The 16,449-nt window shown below is 47.6% G+C and overlaps 1 protein-coding gene across 3 annotated transcripts in view; it reads left to right on the top strand.

The window, feature by feature from the left end:
- KSR2 (kinase suppressor of ras 2) overlaps positions 1-16,449 on the top strand; it is a 438,490-nt gene that overhangs the window by 84,145 nt on the left and 337,896 nt on the right. For all 3 annotated transcript variants that reach the window (XM_027566717.1, XM_027566715.1, XM_027566716.1), the window contains exons 2-3: positions 4,016-4,156; positions 7,900-8,050. In XM_027566717.1, coding sequence (XP_027422518.1) covers positions 4,016-4,156; positions 7,900-8,050 — 292 coding nt within the window. The remainder of the gene's footprint in view (positions 1-4,015; positions 4,157-7,899; positions 8,051-16,449) is intronic.

The following is a 16,449-nucleotide window of genomic DNA, read 5'->3' as shown; positions in this document are numbered from 1 at the left end:
ACAGAAAAATACTGTACTTGACTTCCATTTTCAAATTTAAATTAAATTTAAAGTTCCATTCCTTAGTCACAGTAGCCATACCCCAGAGGTTCAGTTAGCTACATGTGGCCAGTGAAAGAACCGTTTTGGCCATTTTGAGACTGAAATTAAGTCAACCTCACTAACATCCACTTCTCCAAGTGTGAAACCAAAGCACAGTTGGGGATGGGGCCTGAATTTGGGATTTGAGAATCCACTGGCACATGTCAAGACCTGAAACAACAACATCAGCATGCCACAAACAACAGCAAGGCAGGCCACACGATCTTGCAGTCCCACTCCCAGGCATGCATCCGGACGAACCTCTAACTAAAAAAGATACACACACCCCTGTGTTCATAGCTGCACTCTGTACAATGGCCAGAACGTGGCAGCAACCTAAGCGTCCACTGACAGATGAACAGGTAAGGAAGATGTGGTACACGCATACGATGGGATATTGCTGGCTACAAAAAAGAATGAATAATGTCATTTGCAACAGCGTGGATGGACCTAGAGATGATCATACCAAGCGAAGTGAGAAAGGGGAAGACAAATACCGTATGATACCACTTATATATGGAATCTAAAGTATGACAGAAGTGAACTTATCTACAAAACAGAAGCAGACATGGAGAACAGACTTGCGGTTTTGCCAAAGAGGGGAGGGTGGGGCAGGGAGGGGCGAACTGGGAGTGTGGGACTAGCACACGCAACTGTTATATATAGAAACAGAAAACCAACAGTGTCCTATAGTAGGACACAGGGACATGCCAAAATACTCAGTACCCTGTAATACACTGTAATGGAAAAGAATGGAAAAAAGAACATATACATATGTGTGCGTGTGTATATATGTAGCTTGGGTGCATGCATGCTCAGTTGCTAAGTCATGACTCTCTGCGACCCCGTGGACTGTAGCCCGCCAGGCTCCTCTGTCCATGGGATTCTCCAGGCAAGAATACTGGAGTGGGTTGCCATCCCCTCCTCCAGGGGATCTTCCCAGACCCAGGGATCGAACCCGTGTCTTCTGCATTGGCAGGCAGATTCTTTAGCTTTGAATCATCAGGGAAGCTCCATGAATACACGTCTTAAGGGAATTACTTTGCTGTACAGGAGAAATGAACACAACGTGGAAAATCAAGTATACTTCAATTTCAAAAACAGCAGCAACAACAAAGCAGGCAGCAGAACTAGGGTGAGAAGGCAGCCCCGCAGGGGTCAGGGTTCCCTAGGGCAGCGCCCACGCAGGGCAGTAGCCTGGTGGAGTTAGGGAATTAAATAAATTCAGCAGATGGAGCCAACAAATATATTGGGGACTGTTTCTCCTCACTCTCTGAGAAGAGTGATACAAATGTGGGGAGGGGAAACACTAGAGGAAGCCCTGTGGTGTTGACTGGGATTAGAGGCGTCAGTCAGCTACACATAGAGATAGCAAAATCAATACAAGTGCAGATTTATGATATTTATGTGTCTACATATTCATGCGTGCATTGCACATACCTGTGGTGTCTAGGCTGTCTACGGAGGGGACTGGAAATGTCAATGATCTCACCAAGTACCCACACCTTGGTTTCTGAATACCACGAGGAACCAAGCAAGACTCTGGAGAAATGACTGATTCCAGGGTTGGGGCAGGAAAAGAAGATGATGAACCTGGAAAACTTTGTTGTGCCAGAAAGTAAGGAAGTATTCCAGGAAACATGGGGATGTGTCAGAGTGTTTTTTTTTTTTATTCTGTGTGGTTTTCTGTACCCGTGTAAAGATAACTGTTAATCCAGTCATAGAATAAAACAAAAGACAGACAGGAATGTTCTATAGATGTCTCAGCTGAGAGCCTGGCTCTGAGTTCTCAGTAGGTCAGACCCTATTCATTCAGAAATAAGTTAGAGAAGAAAAACATTCTTTTGGACGTTTTCTATTTTAACACTCGAAACTGAGATTCCAAATGACAGGTGTTCTAGGTACATTGGCTTATTAATGTGATTATGGTGCCTGTTATTGCAATGGAATGTGGGCTTGTCAAGAATGGCAACTTTCTCTTTGTTAGTAAGGTGAATAAAATTAATGTTAGCTTAAAAAACACTTTTCGGATTTCTTCCAATGCGCTTCAGTGTCAGGCGGCAGGAATGCCCTGGCAGCTCCTGGTGTCTCTGGCACCCTCCTGACAGTTCTAGAGGAGAGTGAGGGCTGTCTTCTGAGTGCTTGTGAAGGGAGCCTGGGGAGGCTTTTCCGTGGCCCAGCACAGCTCGCTTATTATCCCTGATCCCAGTGCTCTGGCCAGGCCTGGGTCACCAGCCCTCCCTGCAGCCCAGGTGTGGTGGGTGGGTGAGGCCAGCCTCCTCTCAACCATGTGAACTGGGAGCCAAAGAAGAAAGGTTCCCCCCAAAAGAGACTCAAACGGTCTTTACCAAAAGAAGGGCAGGGCTCACCAGCTGAACAGAAACACACGCCCACTCCTGTTATTCCTTGCTCCAAATTATGTGATCCTAGAATTCCAGGGGGCTTCTCTGGTGGCTCAGTGGTAAAGAATCCACCTGCCAATGTAGGAGATGTGGGTTCGATCTCTGGGTCCAGAAGATCCCCTGGAGAAGGAAATGGCAACCTACTCTAGTATTCTTGCCTGGAGAATTCCATGGACAGCTGAGTCTGGCGGGAGTCCATAGGATCACAAAGAGTCGGACACGACTTGGTGACTAAACAACAACAGAATTCCAGGACTGTCTTCTTGATAAATATTGGTTGACAGGTGCTTTGAAATGTCAAAGGCATTTATATACCTAAAGATTTTTTTTTCATTGAATTATCTTTATTAAATAGATTTTATATCACAAAGATGATAATATACTTTGGGTAACTATTGAAACAAAGCAAAAATATATAGAGAAATGCAAAGCCATTTTTTGTCACCCCATCTATAGGACCTCCCCATCTCAACTTAGCAGGCTGGGGGGTGTGTCTTGCACACTTTATTCTCTGCTCATACATGCCTATTGCCTTTCTTTTGTTAATGTTGTTAGATTTTACAAAATAGGCAGTAAAAAAACTTGCCTTTTTCAAGTCATGGCATCCCTCTAGAAGCATGAGTTCAGGTCCATCTCATTTTATTTTTAAAATTTATTTTTTTGGTTGCACCGAGGGGCATGCAGGATTTTAGTTCCCCAACCAGGGATGGAACCCGGGTCCCTCTACAGTGGAATCATGGAGTCTTAACCACTGAACCACCAGGGAAGTACCGGGGTCCATCTCATTTTAAAAGTATTTGTTAATTTGTGAATATCTGCATGTGTCTTAAGATTGAAATAATACACAGTGAGTTAAACAAAGGTTCCTCTCACGTCTGCTACCCACCCTCCCTCTTCCCTTCCCTGGAAGATTAGAGATCCTTCCAGAGAGTGTCTGCATTTACAAAGATCTACACATGTAAAATTTCCCACATGAATGAGAGAGTATTTTTTTTTTATTTATCAGCGCATCTTGTCTCAGTACAATAGCACGCTTCCTTGCTTTATTCTAGAGCTGCATGGAGCTCCTTGTGGGCCTGTATCCTCATTTATGAAGAGTATCCTACATATGGCCCCTTGGCGTGTTTGCAATCTTTCACCATTGCAAACAGATGTGTAGGAAATATCCTTTTCCAGTCATTTGCCATAGGATGGGGGGGGTCTGAGAGAGAAGTTCCTAGAAGTGCAACTGTGAAGGTCAAAGGAGACCTTTGTGCAGTGGAGACATGGATGGATATAGCCCAAGTCCCACATCCCCACTACGCTGGAACTTTACACGCCTCGCTCCCCGGCAAAATATTGGAACCTGCCTGTGTGCCCATCTTCGCCAACACAGTTGGGTCATGAGTGGAAACTGGGTCTCACTGCAGTTGAATGGGTCTTTAAAATAGAGTTGGATGGAGTTGGGGTGGGAGGGAACGCTGGGGAGGTACTTGCCTGTCCTCCTGTGGCAATACTGAGACGTGTCCTCTGTTCTCTGTGTCTCTCTGCAGAGCAAGCTGGTGAAGTACTTCAGCCGGCAGCTGTCCTGCAAAAAGAAGGTCGCCCTGCAGGAACGCAACGCTGAGCTGGACGGCTTCCCCCAGCTCCGGCACTGGTTCCGGATCGTCGATGTACGGAAAGAAGTCCTTGAGGTGACCGGAGGCGACCCCTGCCCCATGCCCCTTACCGGCTGGTAGCCAGCCCCCTCAGGCAGTGGGGTTTTGGCTGTGTCTGGCACATAGTAGGACTTGAATATGTGTGGGATGAAAATACAGAGCATCTCTGATGCTCTGAATGAATGAAGTCAGTAAGAGGGTGTTCCTAGGGACTTCCTTGGTGGTTCAGTGGTTAGGGATCCATGCTTCCACAGCAGAGGGCACAGGTTCGATCCCTGGTCAGGAAACTAAGCGCCCACGTGCCACACAGTGTACCCAAAAAAAGAAAGGGTGTGGTTCTAGAGTCAGGTAGACCCTCTTTCAACTCTGCCACTTAAGGACTCGCTTGGTGACTTGGGTCAAATCATTTTACCTCTTAGATTGGTGCTGTCCAGCAGAATGTTCCACTATGATGGAAATATTTCAAATCCATGCTGCCTGATGCAGTGGCCACCAGCCAGATTTAAGCTCCTGAGCACTGGAACTGTGCTCAGTGCACGTGACAGGAACTGAATTTTTAATTGTATTTAATGTTCATTAATGAGGCCAGTGGCCACTGTACCAGGCAGCACGGTCTTAAGACATTAGTTTTCTCTTCTGTTAAATGGGGTAATGATTGTCTCCTCTTCTTAAGTAGCTGGTGTGATAAAATGAGATAATCTGTGTAAACTGTTCAGACCATAGTCTGAGACCTAATTGTACCCAGGAAATGTCAACTTACTATTATTATTATTATTATTGCCATTGCTGTTGTTGAAAACTTAGGAAGTAATGGGTTTTCCAGTGACAAAACCAAAACACCGGTTGTCTTATGTCCACCCTCCAGGGTGGGCCACATCCTTAAGGTTTCAAGGGTGGTGAGATTTCCTTACCCTCCGGGATCTTGGGTCCCCACTGTTATCACTGACTGCGTGGAACCTTTCTACATTCATTGAATCTTCAGGGCCAGGCATAGTGTTGAGGGCTTTACATGCAGGATCTCAGCTCTGGAGAGTGTTCAGACCCTCACGATGACCTTTGAGGTTGGTCTGACGGTTACCCCATTGTCCAGAGCAAGGAACTGAGGCTGGGAGATGGAGGGACTTGCCCTGCTAGTGAGTGGGAGGGGCTAGCAGGAAAAGCCAGCTCAGACAGACTCCAGAGGGTGAGGTGGGAAGCACGGTGCTTTCTCCTTGTTTTCCTGATGTGGGGGCCTTTCTGGGCTGGGGAGAGGGGGTGCTGGGTGTGCCCCTTGCCTGCAGGGCCAAGTGCCCTTTCTCAAGGCACTCCCTGCTTTCTTCTCGGAGAGGCCTGAAACATCCTCTTCTGCCTTTTGTCTTTTTTAGACCTCGTCCTCAATGTAATCTTGCCTGAACCCACCGCATCTAACAGTCCTGAACTGGGGACGCAGGACCCTCCCACGTTTCCCCGTCCCCTCCATCCCCCCGACCCCATCTTGCGCCTGCGAACCAGATGGCATATGCGTTCGTGTTTCTTGGTGTTGTTCCCAGGATGGTGGTTTCTTGTGAATATCCTTCAAATGAAAGGTCTCATAAAAGTTCAAGCAGTACATTTTATTTGCTTGACCCTGTATAACTTTTCAGAGGCTTTTGGGACCATTTATCAAGTGAGGCGAGTAAGACGGAGACTAATCTTCAGGGGTTGAAAACTAGAGGCCCTCTGTCTTATCTTGTATCTGATGCACAGATATTTTTGTCTGAAAAATTATTTTTGAGCCCATATGTAAAAGTTGAAAGAGTTTGCATTAAAAACCCAGGTCTTCGACTTCTCTTGAAAAATCGGAATTGCTGACACACAGAACTGTATTTGTCTGGTGTCAGTCTGCCCCTTAGGAAACCTCAGGCGAGTTTGCAGCTTTGCTCATTTACGTTTACCTGGGCTGCAGGTGCTTGAGCTCAGGCTCTCACCTTAGTTTTTTGGAATAAACGAAGTCCAAGGCCATCCACCAGGCGGTGTGGACAGAGCTGGGTTTCCAGCTCTCTCTCTGCAACTCCCGCATATGTCCACAAGAGGGCCACCTTCTGCGGAGGAACAGGCACTTTACAGAAAGCTCCCAGGAGAGACGGCCTGGGTTCAAACTTACTCACCGTGTGACCCTGGGTAGTGGTCTAACTTTTCTGAATTCTAGTCTCCTATGTACAGACTGGTGATGATGGTAGAAGTACCTGCTTTATGTGGTCTTTGTGACCTTGAAAGAAAATCCACGAAAAGCACTTAAAGTGCTGTTACATCTATTTCATTTATTATTATTATATCCAACAGAAATGCTTCTCCTCTTTTGGCTCAAGCATGTTAACGCCTTCTGCATTTTTTTTCTGTCATTTTTCCTTTTGTGATGTGTGGATGTGAACTATAAACCTTAGTGTAAATTGAGTATTTTGGAGGATACATAATAAGATTAAAACACGCAAGTGACTCTTGCAGCAAAGTGGAGAATTCTTTTATGTTGTGAATCATCCCTTCTAAATGTATCTCGTTTTACATCAGTAATTCCAGATCCTGGTCCATCACTTTTCTTAAAGTGGCGCTACCCCTGTAACAGTCCCTATTTAAGAAAGCTCCTATGTGACTCACTACTGTTCTCTCCACCCCTGACCTAGTGAGTTGGAAAGGCACTGACTGGGTTTCAGCTTTTGCCTGGCAGCTTTTTTTTCTTTAAATAGAATTTTTTGTGCCGATGCGGTTTTCATCTTTCTGTTGTAATACATAGATATGGCCACAAGAGGGCAGAACTACTCCACGGTAGTGCTTCAGAATCGCCATCCTTTGATATCTAAAACTCTTTTTTTTTAAATAAAAATAATACGTAAAAACATTGGTTATCATTAAGTGCTATAATGTGAAGTCTAGTTTTTGTGAATACATAAACATAGAAATTGACAAATTTCGAGGTGTGTCCGCTCTGTATAGAGACACACGGTTTGGGGGAGGGGAGTGGTTGCTGACAGTGGTGAAGGGACATCTGACCCACACATTTATATTCGGGAATCTTCCATTTCTTTTCCCAGCCCATGTCTTCAGAGGTGTCCTTTCCCCCCACTCCATGCAATGCTCCACTTTGTCTTAGGTTGCAAAATCATGCCTCTAGTCGGGCTCAGACACAAACCCTGTTTCACTGACAGCACTGAACCACCCACAGGGTTCCAGCCCCCATTTCCCCTTAGGGCTCCTGAACCCCCAATCTGAACCCTAGAATGTGTGTGGCTTGGAAAAAAAGAAGCAGGGAATGGAGACCAGCCATCAGGAGACTGGGGCTGTCCGGTTTGCTCTGCTCTGAGGTTACCCTGGATTTGTAGCAAGTCAGTGCAGTCCAAGCTGGGCAGGAGGCATGGAGAACCCTCCAAGATGAGTAGACTGGAGCCTTGCCCATAAGGAGTTTAGGAGCTACATGGGAAGACAGACAGATAATTAACGGCCACCATTTACAGAGCTCTCTAACGGTGTGGATACATAGCATATGAGCATATGTGCTACCTTACAAAGCTCGTGAGCTTAAGATTCCCATTTTACGGGTGAGCAAAGTGAGGCTCAGAGAGGTTAAGTTATTTGCCCAGGGTCATCTAGCTACCGAGTGGCAAGGCTGAGATTTAGATCCAGGCCTGTCTGACTCCAAGACAGCAATCCCAAGCAGACGTCCACCCAGAGCCTGGCGTTCCGCTAGGTACCACTAGAGGGCGGCATGGAGGCCTCCTCTCAGGGCGCTTCGGGTCTGTTACCCTTCTGTCTTTTCCCTCCTCTAGGAGATCACCCCGGGCCAGCTGAGTCTGGAGGACCTCTTGGAGATGACAGATGAGCAGGTGTGTGAGACCGTGGAGAAATACGGGGCCAACCGGGAGGAGTGTGCCCGCCTCAATGCCTCCCTCTCCTGCCTCCGGAACGTCCATATGTCAGGTGAGCAGACCCATGGGGATGGACGCTGGTCCCCAATGTGCGCCGGCGTTCCCTCGGGTTCCTGTTCCCGCACCTGCAGGCCGGGTTGAGGCGGAGTCGGTTCTGGATGCTGTGTGCCGCTCATGAGCAGAGGAAAGGGGCCTGGGGTTCGGAGCCAGAAGTGGTCAGGGCAGCTGCTCTTGCCCACTCTTCTGAGGTCGTACGGCATTTGGTTCTGGATAATTAAGGTCCAGATACGGAAATTGGACGTGTGTGAAAGTCGAGGGGTCTTTTTACTTTAGACATTATGACGTGCCTTTGTATTTAGGCTCAGCACCTAACTTATTTTCTTACATAAATAATATAAATTCATTGAAAATAAGTTGAAAAAAATAGATAAAATAACAGCCCCAAGTCCCCACCCTCTACTGTTACCGTTTTGGTATGGTTTTTGGTGTGATTCTTCCTGACAAATGGGTATGGATGCAGTGTCTTTAAATGGTCAGTGATAAAACCATAAAACTAGGGCTAGCCATACATATGACTTTGAAACCTACTCTTTTCACCCAGCAAAATAAGCTCTCACTTGTTTTATCAGTTTGAGGTCCAAATATATTGTCATCTTCCTTTGCTATTTCTCATTAATTGCTCAAATCTCTGTTTGCCCTGATTAACAAGACACCAAAAATCGTCCTGACTGAGACTTCCGGCTTTCCTCTAGTCTCATGATTTTCCCACAATTTCCGGGGCCTTTTCAGTCCTAAGAGATCAGCTCTGCAAACATCAACCAAAGAAAAGCATTATTGGTCCACCTGCGCTGTTGTTTCAGTTCCTGCCACAAGGGGTCACTGCTGGGCACTAGTCTGGCACAGTCAGGTGGATGTTCATAGGTGCCCTCGATGGATTCAACATGCAACATTTAACGAGTATTTATGGAATGACTATACGTGCCAGCATGGCTCGGTATATGGAAGTGGACAGAATAGAACATATTTGAAACAGGTCATTGGGCCAGCTCCCCCACAGATGCCTTTTTGTGTTCTTTCTTGCTAGTGGATTCTAACGATGGCTACAGTCATCATCAGGTAGCCCTGAGTTGGAGGCTGTCTTGCCTTGAAGGATATTTGGTGGCATTCCTGGCCTCTGTCCACTAGACACCAGTAACACCCCCTGTCACGACAAACAGAAACCTCTCTAGATGTTTCTAAATGTTCCAGGGAGGGTGCACAATTATCCCTGGTTGACTAACTATAAAGGTCATGTTATTCTTCACTCTAGCACAATGCTATTGACTCACCTAATATTTGCATAGTTAAGAAAGGCACTCAGCGCAGACAAAACCTGCTTCAAGGTGACTTCTCTCCCCCTGCTGTGAGAAGCAGCTGGCAGTTTTCTCACCCTTAAAAAATTGCACCTAATTGCAGCATTATATCACAAACATCTTCCTCTGTCAATAATGCATTTGCTGCTCATTTTTAATGCCTGAATTCTGCCACCGTTCATTTCACCCACCTCCTAGTTCTAGAAATGTATGTTGTGTCTGTTTTTTTCTCCTAGATAAGCATTGCTGCAGTGAACAGTTTTGAGTGTTAACTTTAGGTACATCCTTGGTGATCCCTGTAGTGTGAATTCATACGAGTGGGGCTCCAGCAAAGTATGTACATATTTTAAAACTTCTGGTGAACCTTGCCACATGACCTCCCCAAAATTTGTGCCAATTTTTGCTTCTCTCCCACCCCTGCCCCCCTACAATGTATGAGAGTGAGCATTTGAGGTTAGGTTCTTAATTGTTTTTCAGAGTTAATATTTTCTCTTCAGAACTGTGCTGCTGAGTTTGAAAAGGTCCTTATAAGTGAGCTGGACCCCAGTTTCTCCTGAGAAAGGGGTTTATGTCACTTTGCCATGGGATGGACCATCACCCTCTGTTACATCCTGGCTGGCTGAGACTTGAGAAGGCCTCTAATCTGGTGTTTTCCAAAATTTTTTGATCAAGATGCACAGGAACAAATATGACTTATGTTGCAACCCTTTACGCAAATACACAAAGACACACGTACACATTCACATACACAAGTAAACGGAGTTTCATGAAATAGTACTCATTCGTGCATGGTACTGTGCATGGTATTTTACACGCTCTTTTCTGGTGTATTCCATATCATTTACTGAATGCTGGTGATGACCCACCACTTTGATCTCACACCCCACTTTGGACTTTAAGCCACAGTTCGAAAAAATATTGATCTTATTGATCCTCCTGCCTCCACCAACCCTTCCCAGGCAGCTAAGGTTCCTTCAACGATGCCCTACCTCTGATGCCACCCTTTGAGCCACTGGGTCCTCTAAGGGCTGTGCTCATGCCCAGATTCTTCCAGCACCAAGGTCAGCCTGGGGAGAACCTCAGTGCAGTAAAGCGCTGTCCACTCAGCTCTGAGTCTCTCTCTCTCTTGCTGCACCTTGTGGCACGTGGGATCTTAGTTACGCCACCAAGGATGGAACCCATGCCTGCTGCATTGGAAGGCAGAGTCTTAACCCCCGGAGCGCTGAGGAAGTCCCTGAGTCTCCTTAATATCAGTATTATACTTTACTTCTGCCCTTCGTCGATGTTATGGTGCCACCTTTCACATTTTAATTTAAACTTTTTTAAAGAGTGTTTTTTTCCTAAATGGATGCCTCTCTTCCTTAGTAGACTTAAAGCTGCGAGAGAACAGGGGTCGTACCTGTTTTTGTTCACCATTTTATTCCTAGCTATATAGCTAGCCCATAGGAGGGACTCAGTAAATATCTCAATACACCTTCCACCCTCATGTAGCACAGGAAAACTCCCCAGTACCTGCACATACAGGCTCTCTTATAGATGCCAGTCTCCTCAGATTCCCGCTCTCTTCTGGAGGCCCACTGTTCACATTTCCTCCCCCACCCCCCAAGTCCTGCTGCTGCTGCTGCTGCTGCTGCTAAGTCTCTTCAGTTGTGTCCGACTCTGTGCGACACCATAGACGGCAGCCCACCAGGCTCCCCCGTCCCTGGGATTCTCCAGGCAAGAACACTAAATACCCAATTCATCTATTAGTTACTTAGGGTTTCCTAGATCAGACATGGATTTCCCATCTCGAAACCCACTCCTCTGGCTAGAATTCCATTCCCCTTTGTCCTCCTGATGAATCCCTGCTTATCCTCACAGCCAGCTCCTGCCTCTAAGCTTCCGCACCTTATTGAATGAATGGATGACTGAATACTTCTGCCACCGGCTGACCATGTCTAACAGTGACTTCCAGTATCCTTGACTCACGCCCTCATCTGACCGTTGCCTCTCTGAAGCAGATGCGGCTGGCTGCGTGCCCTTCACCCCTCTGTTGCTGGCAGCTGGCCCGGTTACCTGCCTGTGGTGAAGGAAGTTTGGGAAGACCACCTGATGTGCTTGCTACTCATCTCCACCAGGGGGAAGCAGTGAGCCACCCTTCAACAATCCTTGCTTTACGTTCTCTTCTCAGAAATTACCATTGATTCCTTGAGGCTTCAAACTCTCTGGGGAGCTGGATGGTTCCTGCCATTTCCCCCGCCCTTCACCTTAACCAAAAATGTATCCAAAACTAAAGGAAAACACACACACACACACACACACACAAACACACGTGAGTCTTTCCCACCAGATTCTTGTTTCTTGAGGGTCGTCATCTTTGGTATCCCGACGTCTCAGCCAGAAAGCTGGAGCCTCCAACAGTCAGTGAAGTCAGATATTTAAAATTCTGGTGTGTAGTGGGGACTCAATGTGTGTTTGTTGAGTGACTGAAGGAATAAAAGTTGTGTTGAGAAACCCATCTGGAAACCAAGCTTGTCGAGACAAGGGAGCTTTCTGTCTGACCAGGAATGAGTGTAATCTCTGCCTCTGTCTCAGAGCATAGGGGCAGCTTGATTTTAGGGTTGTTAACTCTAATCTTAGTTTTCCCCTTGGGTTCTGGGGCTCTTCTTATTTCCGGGTTCCCAAGGAACCCCAAAGATAGGAAAGCTTAACCCTTTGATCTTTTCTCACAGTTCGTTAGATCAGCTTTTGTCTGACACCAAAGAATACTCAATCCTCCCTTCAACAAGCTCCAAGAACCCCGGAGCCAGGGTGTCTTAACCTTTCCTTATCATATCAGCTGTGACCTGAAACCAGAAAGCATTCATTTGCTCATTTAACAGAATTTATCAATGCTTCAAGTATGCCAGGCACCCTCTGAAAACACGTGCTTAGATATATGTGTTCGTGGAGTTTACATTCTAGTGGGGGGAGACAGGCAATAAATTATATCATAATAAGCATGTATATATTGGAGAAGGCAATGGCAACCCACTCCAGTACTCTTGCCTGGAAAATCCCATGGTTGGAGGAGCCTGGTAGGCTGCAGTCCATGGGGTCACTAAGAGTCAGACACGACTAAGTGACTTCACTTTTACTTTTCACTTTCATGCATTGGAGAAGGAAATGTCAACCCACTCCAGTGTTCTTGCCTGGAGAATCCCAGGGACCGGGGAGCCTGGTGGGCTGCCGTCTATGGGGTCGCACAGAGTCGGACACGACTGAAGCGACTTAGCAGCAGCAGCAGCAAGCATGTATATTATAAAGTGTGTTAGACTAAGAGCTGTGGAGAAAATGAAAAGTTGAGCTGGTGAAGGCGGAGCAGTAGTGTCCTCTGGGAACAGGGGACAGCTGTCATATTAAAAAGAGTGATCAGGCAGGCCTCCCTTCCCTTCAGTGTTTTCCTTTCCAGTGTCTCCTCAGTCCTCAGTCGTCTGCTTGGAGTATGGAATCTGGCATCAGACAGACCTGTCAGCTGGGTGACTTTGAGTTCGGTACCTCCTGATTCTGAGCTTAGTTTCGTAAGTAGAGTGAAGATGACGATCATTTCCACCCCACTGATTGTTTGGGTGGATTACAGGAAATGATCAGGCAGGGCACAGTTCCTGGTCTGGGTTAAGTACATTGTTGCTTTTACTGTTATTATTGTAGTAATTATCACCATCCTACACCCACCATCACCACCATTCCTGCTTCAGTTCCCATGATCACCATCATCGCCAGCATCATGACCACCATTACTGTCATTAGGGCCTCTAGCCTTTCTCTGCCTCCAGCTCACTTTCCTCCACCTCTTTCCATTCTCTCTCTCTCTTTTTTTCCTCCAAAGGGACCCTGGGCTTCTGTTTTCTAACTCCACTCTCTAATTCTTTGTTTCTCTTTGATTTCTCTTCCCTCTGAGCCACTGTCTTCCTCAACCTTGATGATTCTTTAGAACCTATTTCCCACTTTTCACTGGCTTGATTGTTCTCTTGTGGTGGCCCACCTTTCCCTGGCTAAAAAAAATTTCCAAGCTATACCCTGCTGCTGTGGTCACTACAGACCTGAGGTCCTAGGGTGAAACTGATTTCGCTGCTAGAAGAGTATGTTCTTGCCATTCTTCCCACCCCCCGCCCCCCAACTCCCTCCAGCCCAAGGCTTGAGACCTTGGATGCAAAGACCACGGGCTTCCTTTCTGAACTTTCCTTTCCTGAGTCACAACCGCCTTACCAGAGGAAAGCCTGGTCGGGGCATGGCTCCGATATCAGAGTGCTGTTGCTGTGGCTTTCTTTCTCTTTTCTGAGGCTTCCTCTTTCTCTCTATGCTGTTTCTTGGCTTTTTGATTATTTTCAGCCTAATAATACATGGTCACTTGTGTCTTCACTTTCCTAAGGGAAAAACCAGGTTCAAGATAAAGGAAGACCTTGCTTTTCTCCCTTTTCCTCACCCCTCCCTCATGTACATGTGTCAAGCACTCACTACACATCTGATACTGTGCTGGGTTCCAGGGCTTGAGGACTCTCTTGGAACTTCAGCGTGGAGCTGAGACCAAGAGGAGGAGGAGGAGGAGAAGAAGGAGGAGGTCTCCTGATGACTCTGGGATGGTAGGATCATGTGGAAGTGCATTGTTTCCACAAGGGAGCATGGAGCATCCCAGGCGTGGAGAGACCAGTGTAGGGCCGGCTCACTGGGAATGCTGGGGAGAGAGGTTGGAGCTGGGGTCAGACAGAGGGCAGGCCAGCCCTCACGGTGGACCAGGGCATGGAGCTTGCATGGCAGGGTTTTGAGTTGAAGATGCCTGGATCACTTGTCTAGTTTTCAAACAAACACTGGCTGCAGATTGGGTGGGTGGCTCGGAGTGAGATGCTAGGGAGTGTCAGAGGAGCCCAGGGGTGCCACTGGCAGACAGGTGTCCTGGGGGCTTGCTTTCTTGAGCACCCACCCCAGCTCCTCCTCCCATAAAGGTTAGGGGTTGGTGGAGGGTCAGAGAACTGGCAGCCAGGAGACAAACAGGAGGCAAAGTGGCCCCAAAGTAGGACAGCCTCAGATGCTCTCTGGTTTCTCCGCAGTTTGGGGATTGAATGAAGCCCACCAGGACCCCACCTTCCACTAGAGCCTTCCCTCCACTGGAACAAAGAATAGGCACCGTCTTGATTGCCCGATTGTTTCAGTTGCTTCTAACTTTGGGAGGGCTGGGCTGGGTGGCGCAGGACGAGCCGCCCCTCCCGCAGCCCCCCAGGTTTGCTGAGTTCCAGTCCCTGTTCGTTCTCCAGAGTCTTGTTTCGAGGGTTATCAGGAATCCCGGAAACAGCATGGTCCTGTGTTAGGGCTCTTGATGCAGGTGACCAAAACCTAACATGATCACCCTCATGCAGACACAGCTCATTCATTCACCCCCCAAATTACGATTGAACGTCACACCGGGGGACTAGAGACACAGCAGTGGGCATGGCGAGCCAGCTGCCACGGGCTTTGTTGTGTTCTAGACCTGAGCCATCCATTATGGCAGCCACGAGACTCGTGGCAAATTAAAGTTATATTCATTAAATGAAATAAAATTAAAATGTCACTTCTTCCATGGCACTAGTCACTCCTCAGGTGATCCATCGCCACCTGTGTCTAGCGGCTCCCCTACGGGAACAGCCCCGGCTTCTAGGTCATTTCCATCATCACAGAAAGTTCTGTTGGAACGCTCTGCTCTAGACTATATAGAGAGAAACAATAAGCAAAAGAAGTAACAAACGGTGATCAGTTTTATGCAGAGAATTACAGGAGAGTGCTCTGACGGTGACTCGGTGGCTGGTTCTGATGGGGTGGCCACAGAGGGAGTGTCAGTCAGGGCTCTACCAGAGAAGCAGAGCCCCAGGTCAGCACCCCATCCGGGGCCTAACCTGCCGTTCCTGATCCAGCCTCCTCTCCTGCTTTCTTGAAGGCTGCCTTTTGGCCCCTCTGTAGAGCCCACTTGTTGCTTCCCCTGTAGGGACCAGCTCTGGCTTTTGTGGACATCCCCACCAGCCCTCTGAGATGAGAACAAAGAGAGCCTGGCCCCCTGCTGTCGCCTCTGATCAGCACCGGGGTTGCGACCAGCAGGTGCTGAGCAGAACTGGGCACAAAACTGACCCTGAACTTGTACTGTACGGTCTGCAGGGGCTGAGCTGTCTGAGGATTGTGGTTCCACATGCACCGCACTGGACGAGCCAGGTCAGGCCCAGACGGACGGTCACATCCGTAATCAGATCACAGCTCCTCCTCCCAGGCTCTCCATGTCTTCACCCGCCCACCGCGCCCGCCTCCCCTGACTTTGCTTTTTCTTGGAAGGCCTGCCTCAGGGCCTTTGCACGGGTCATTTTTTCTGCCTGAAACGCACTACCCTAGTCTGCCTAATTAGTCAGACTAACCCTAGTCTGGCTAATTCTTTGTCCCTTGGGTCTCAGCTCAAATGCCACCTTCTCCTGGTCCCACCTCCCTCTTATTCACTCATTTCTTCATGGTCCCTATCATAAATACAACGATTTTTTTGCTTAAATGTTTGTTTCTCTACCTCTTCTCACTAGAACAATGATTCTCAGACCTGAATATGCATCAGAATCCCCCAGAAGGCTCTACCCCCAGAGTCCCTGGTTCAGCCAATTTGGGGCAGCACCCAGGAACCTGCATTTTTTAACAGTTTCCCAGGGGATGCTGCTGCTCCTGGTTTGGGGCCTGCTCTGTGAGAACCACTGTGCTGGAATTGTCCCAGGGCCTGACTCAGAACCGGAGTGTCAGGAGGGGTTACTGAGTGACTGAATGAGTGGCGGTCCATGGTAATGGTTACAGCAAATACTGCATTCTTGCCGGGCCAAGAGCTGCTCTGGGTAACTGACATGCAGCCTTAGCTTACTTAATCATTTCCACAATCTTGTGAAGTCTACGTGATTCTATTTTCTGGTAAGAACATTGAGGCTCAGAGTCACACAGCAACTGAGTATCAGAAACAGGGTTTGTGGAGAAGGAAATGGCAACCCACTCCAGTAGGGACAGAGGAGCCTGGCAGACTATAGTTGATGAGGTCGCAAAGAGTCGGACATGACTGAGCGACTAAGCGTGCTCCAGTGTCATATCC

The sequence above is a fragment of the Bos indicus x Bos taurus genome, chromosome 17, assembly GCF_003369695.1.
Source record: "Bos indicus x Bos taurus breed Angus x Brahman F1 hybrid chromosome 17, Bos_hybrid_MaternalHap_v2.0, whole genome shotgun sequence".
Classification (NCBI taxonomy): Eukaryota; Metazoa; Chordata; class Mammalia; order Artiodactyla; family Bovidae; genus Bos; species Bos indicus x Bos taurus.
The sequence above is the reverse complement of the archived record's forward strand: the minus strand, read 5'-3'. Positions and strand labels throughout refer to the sequence as shown.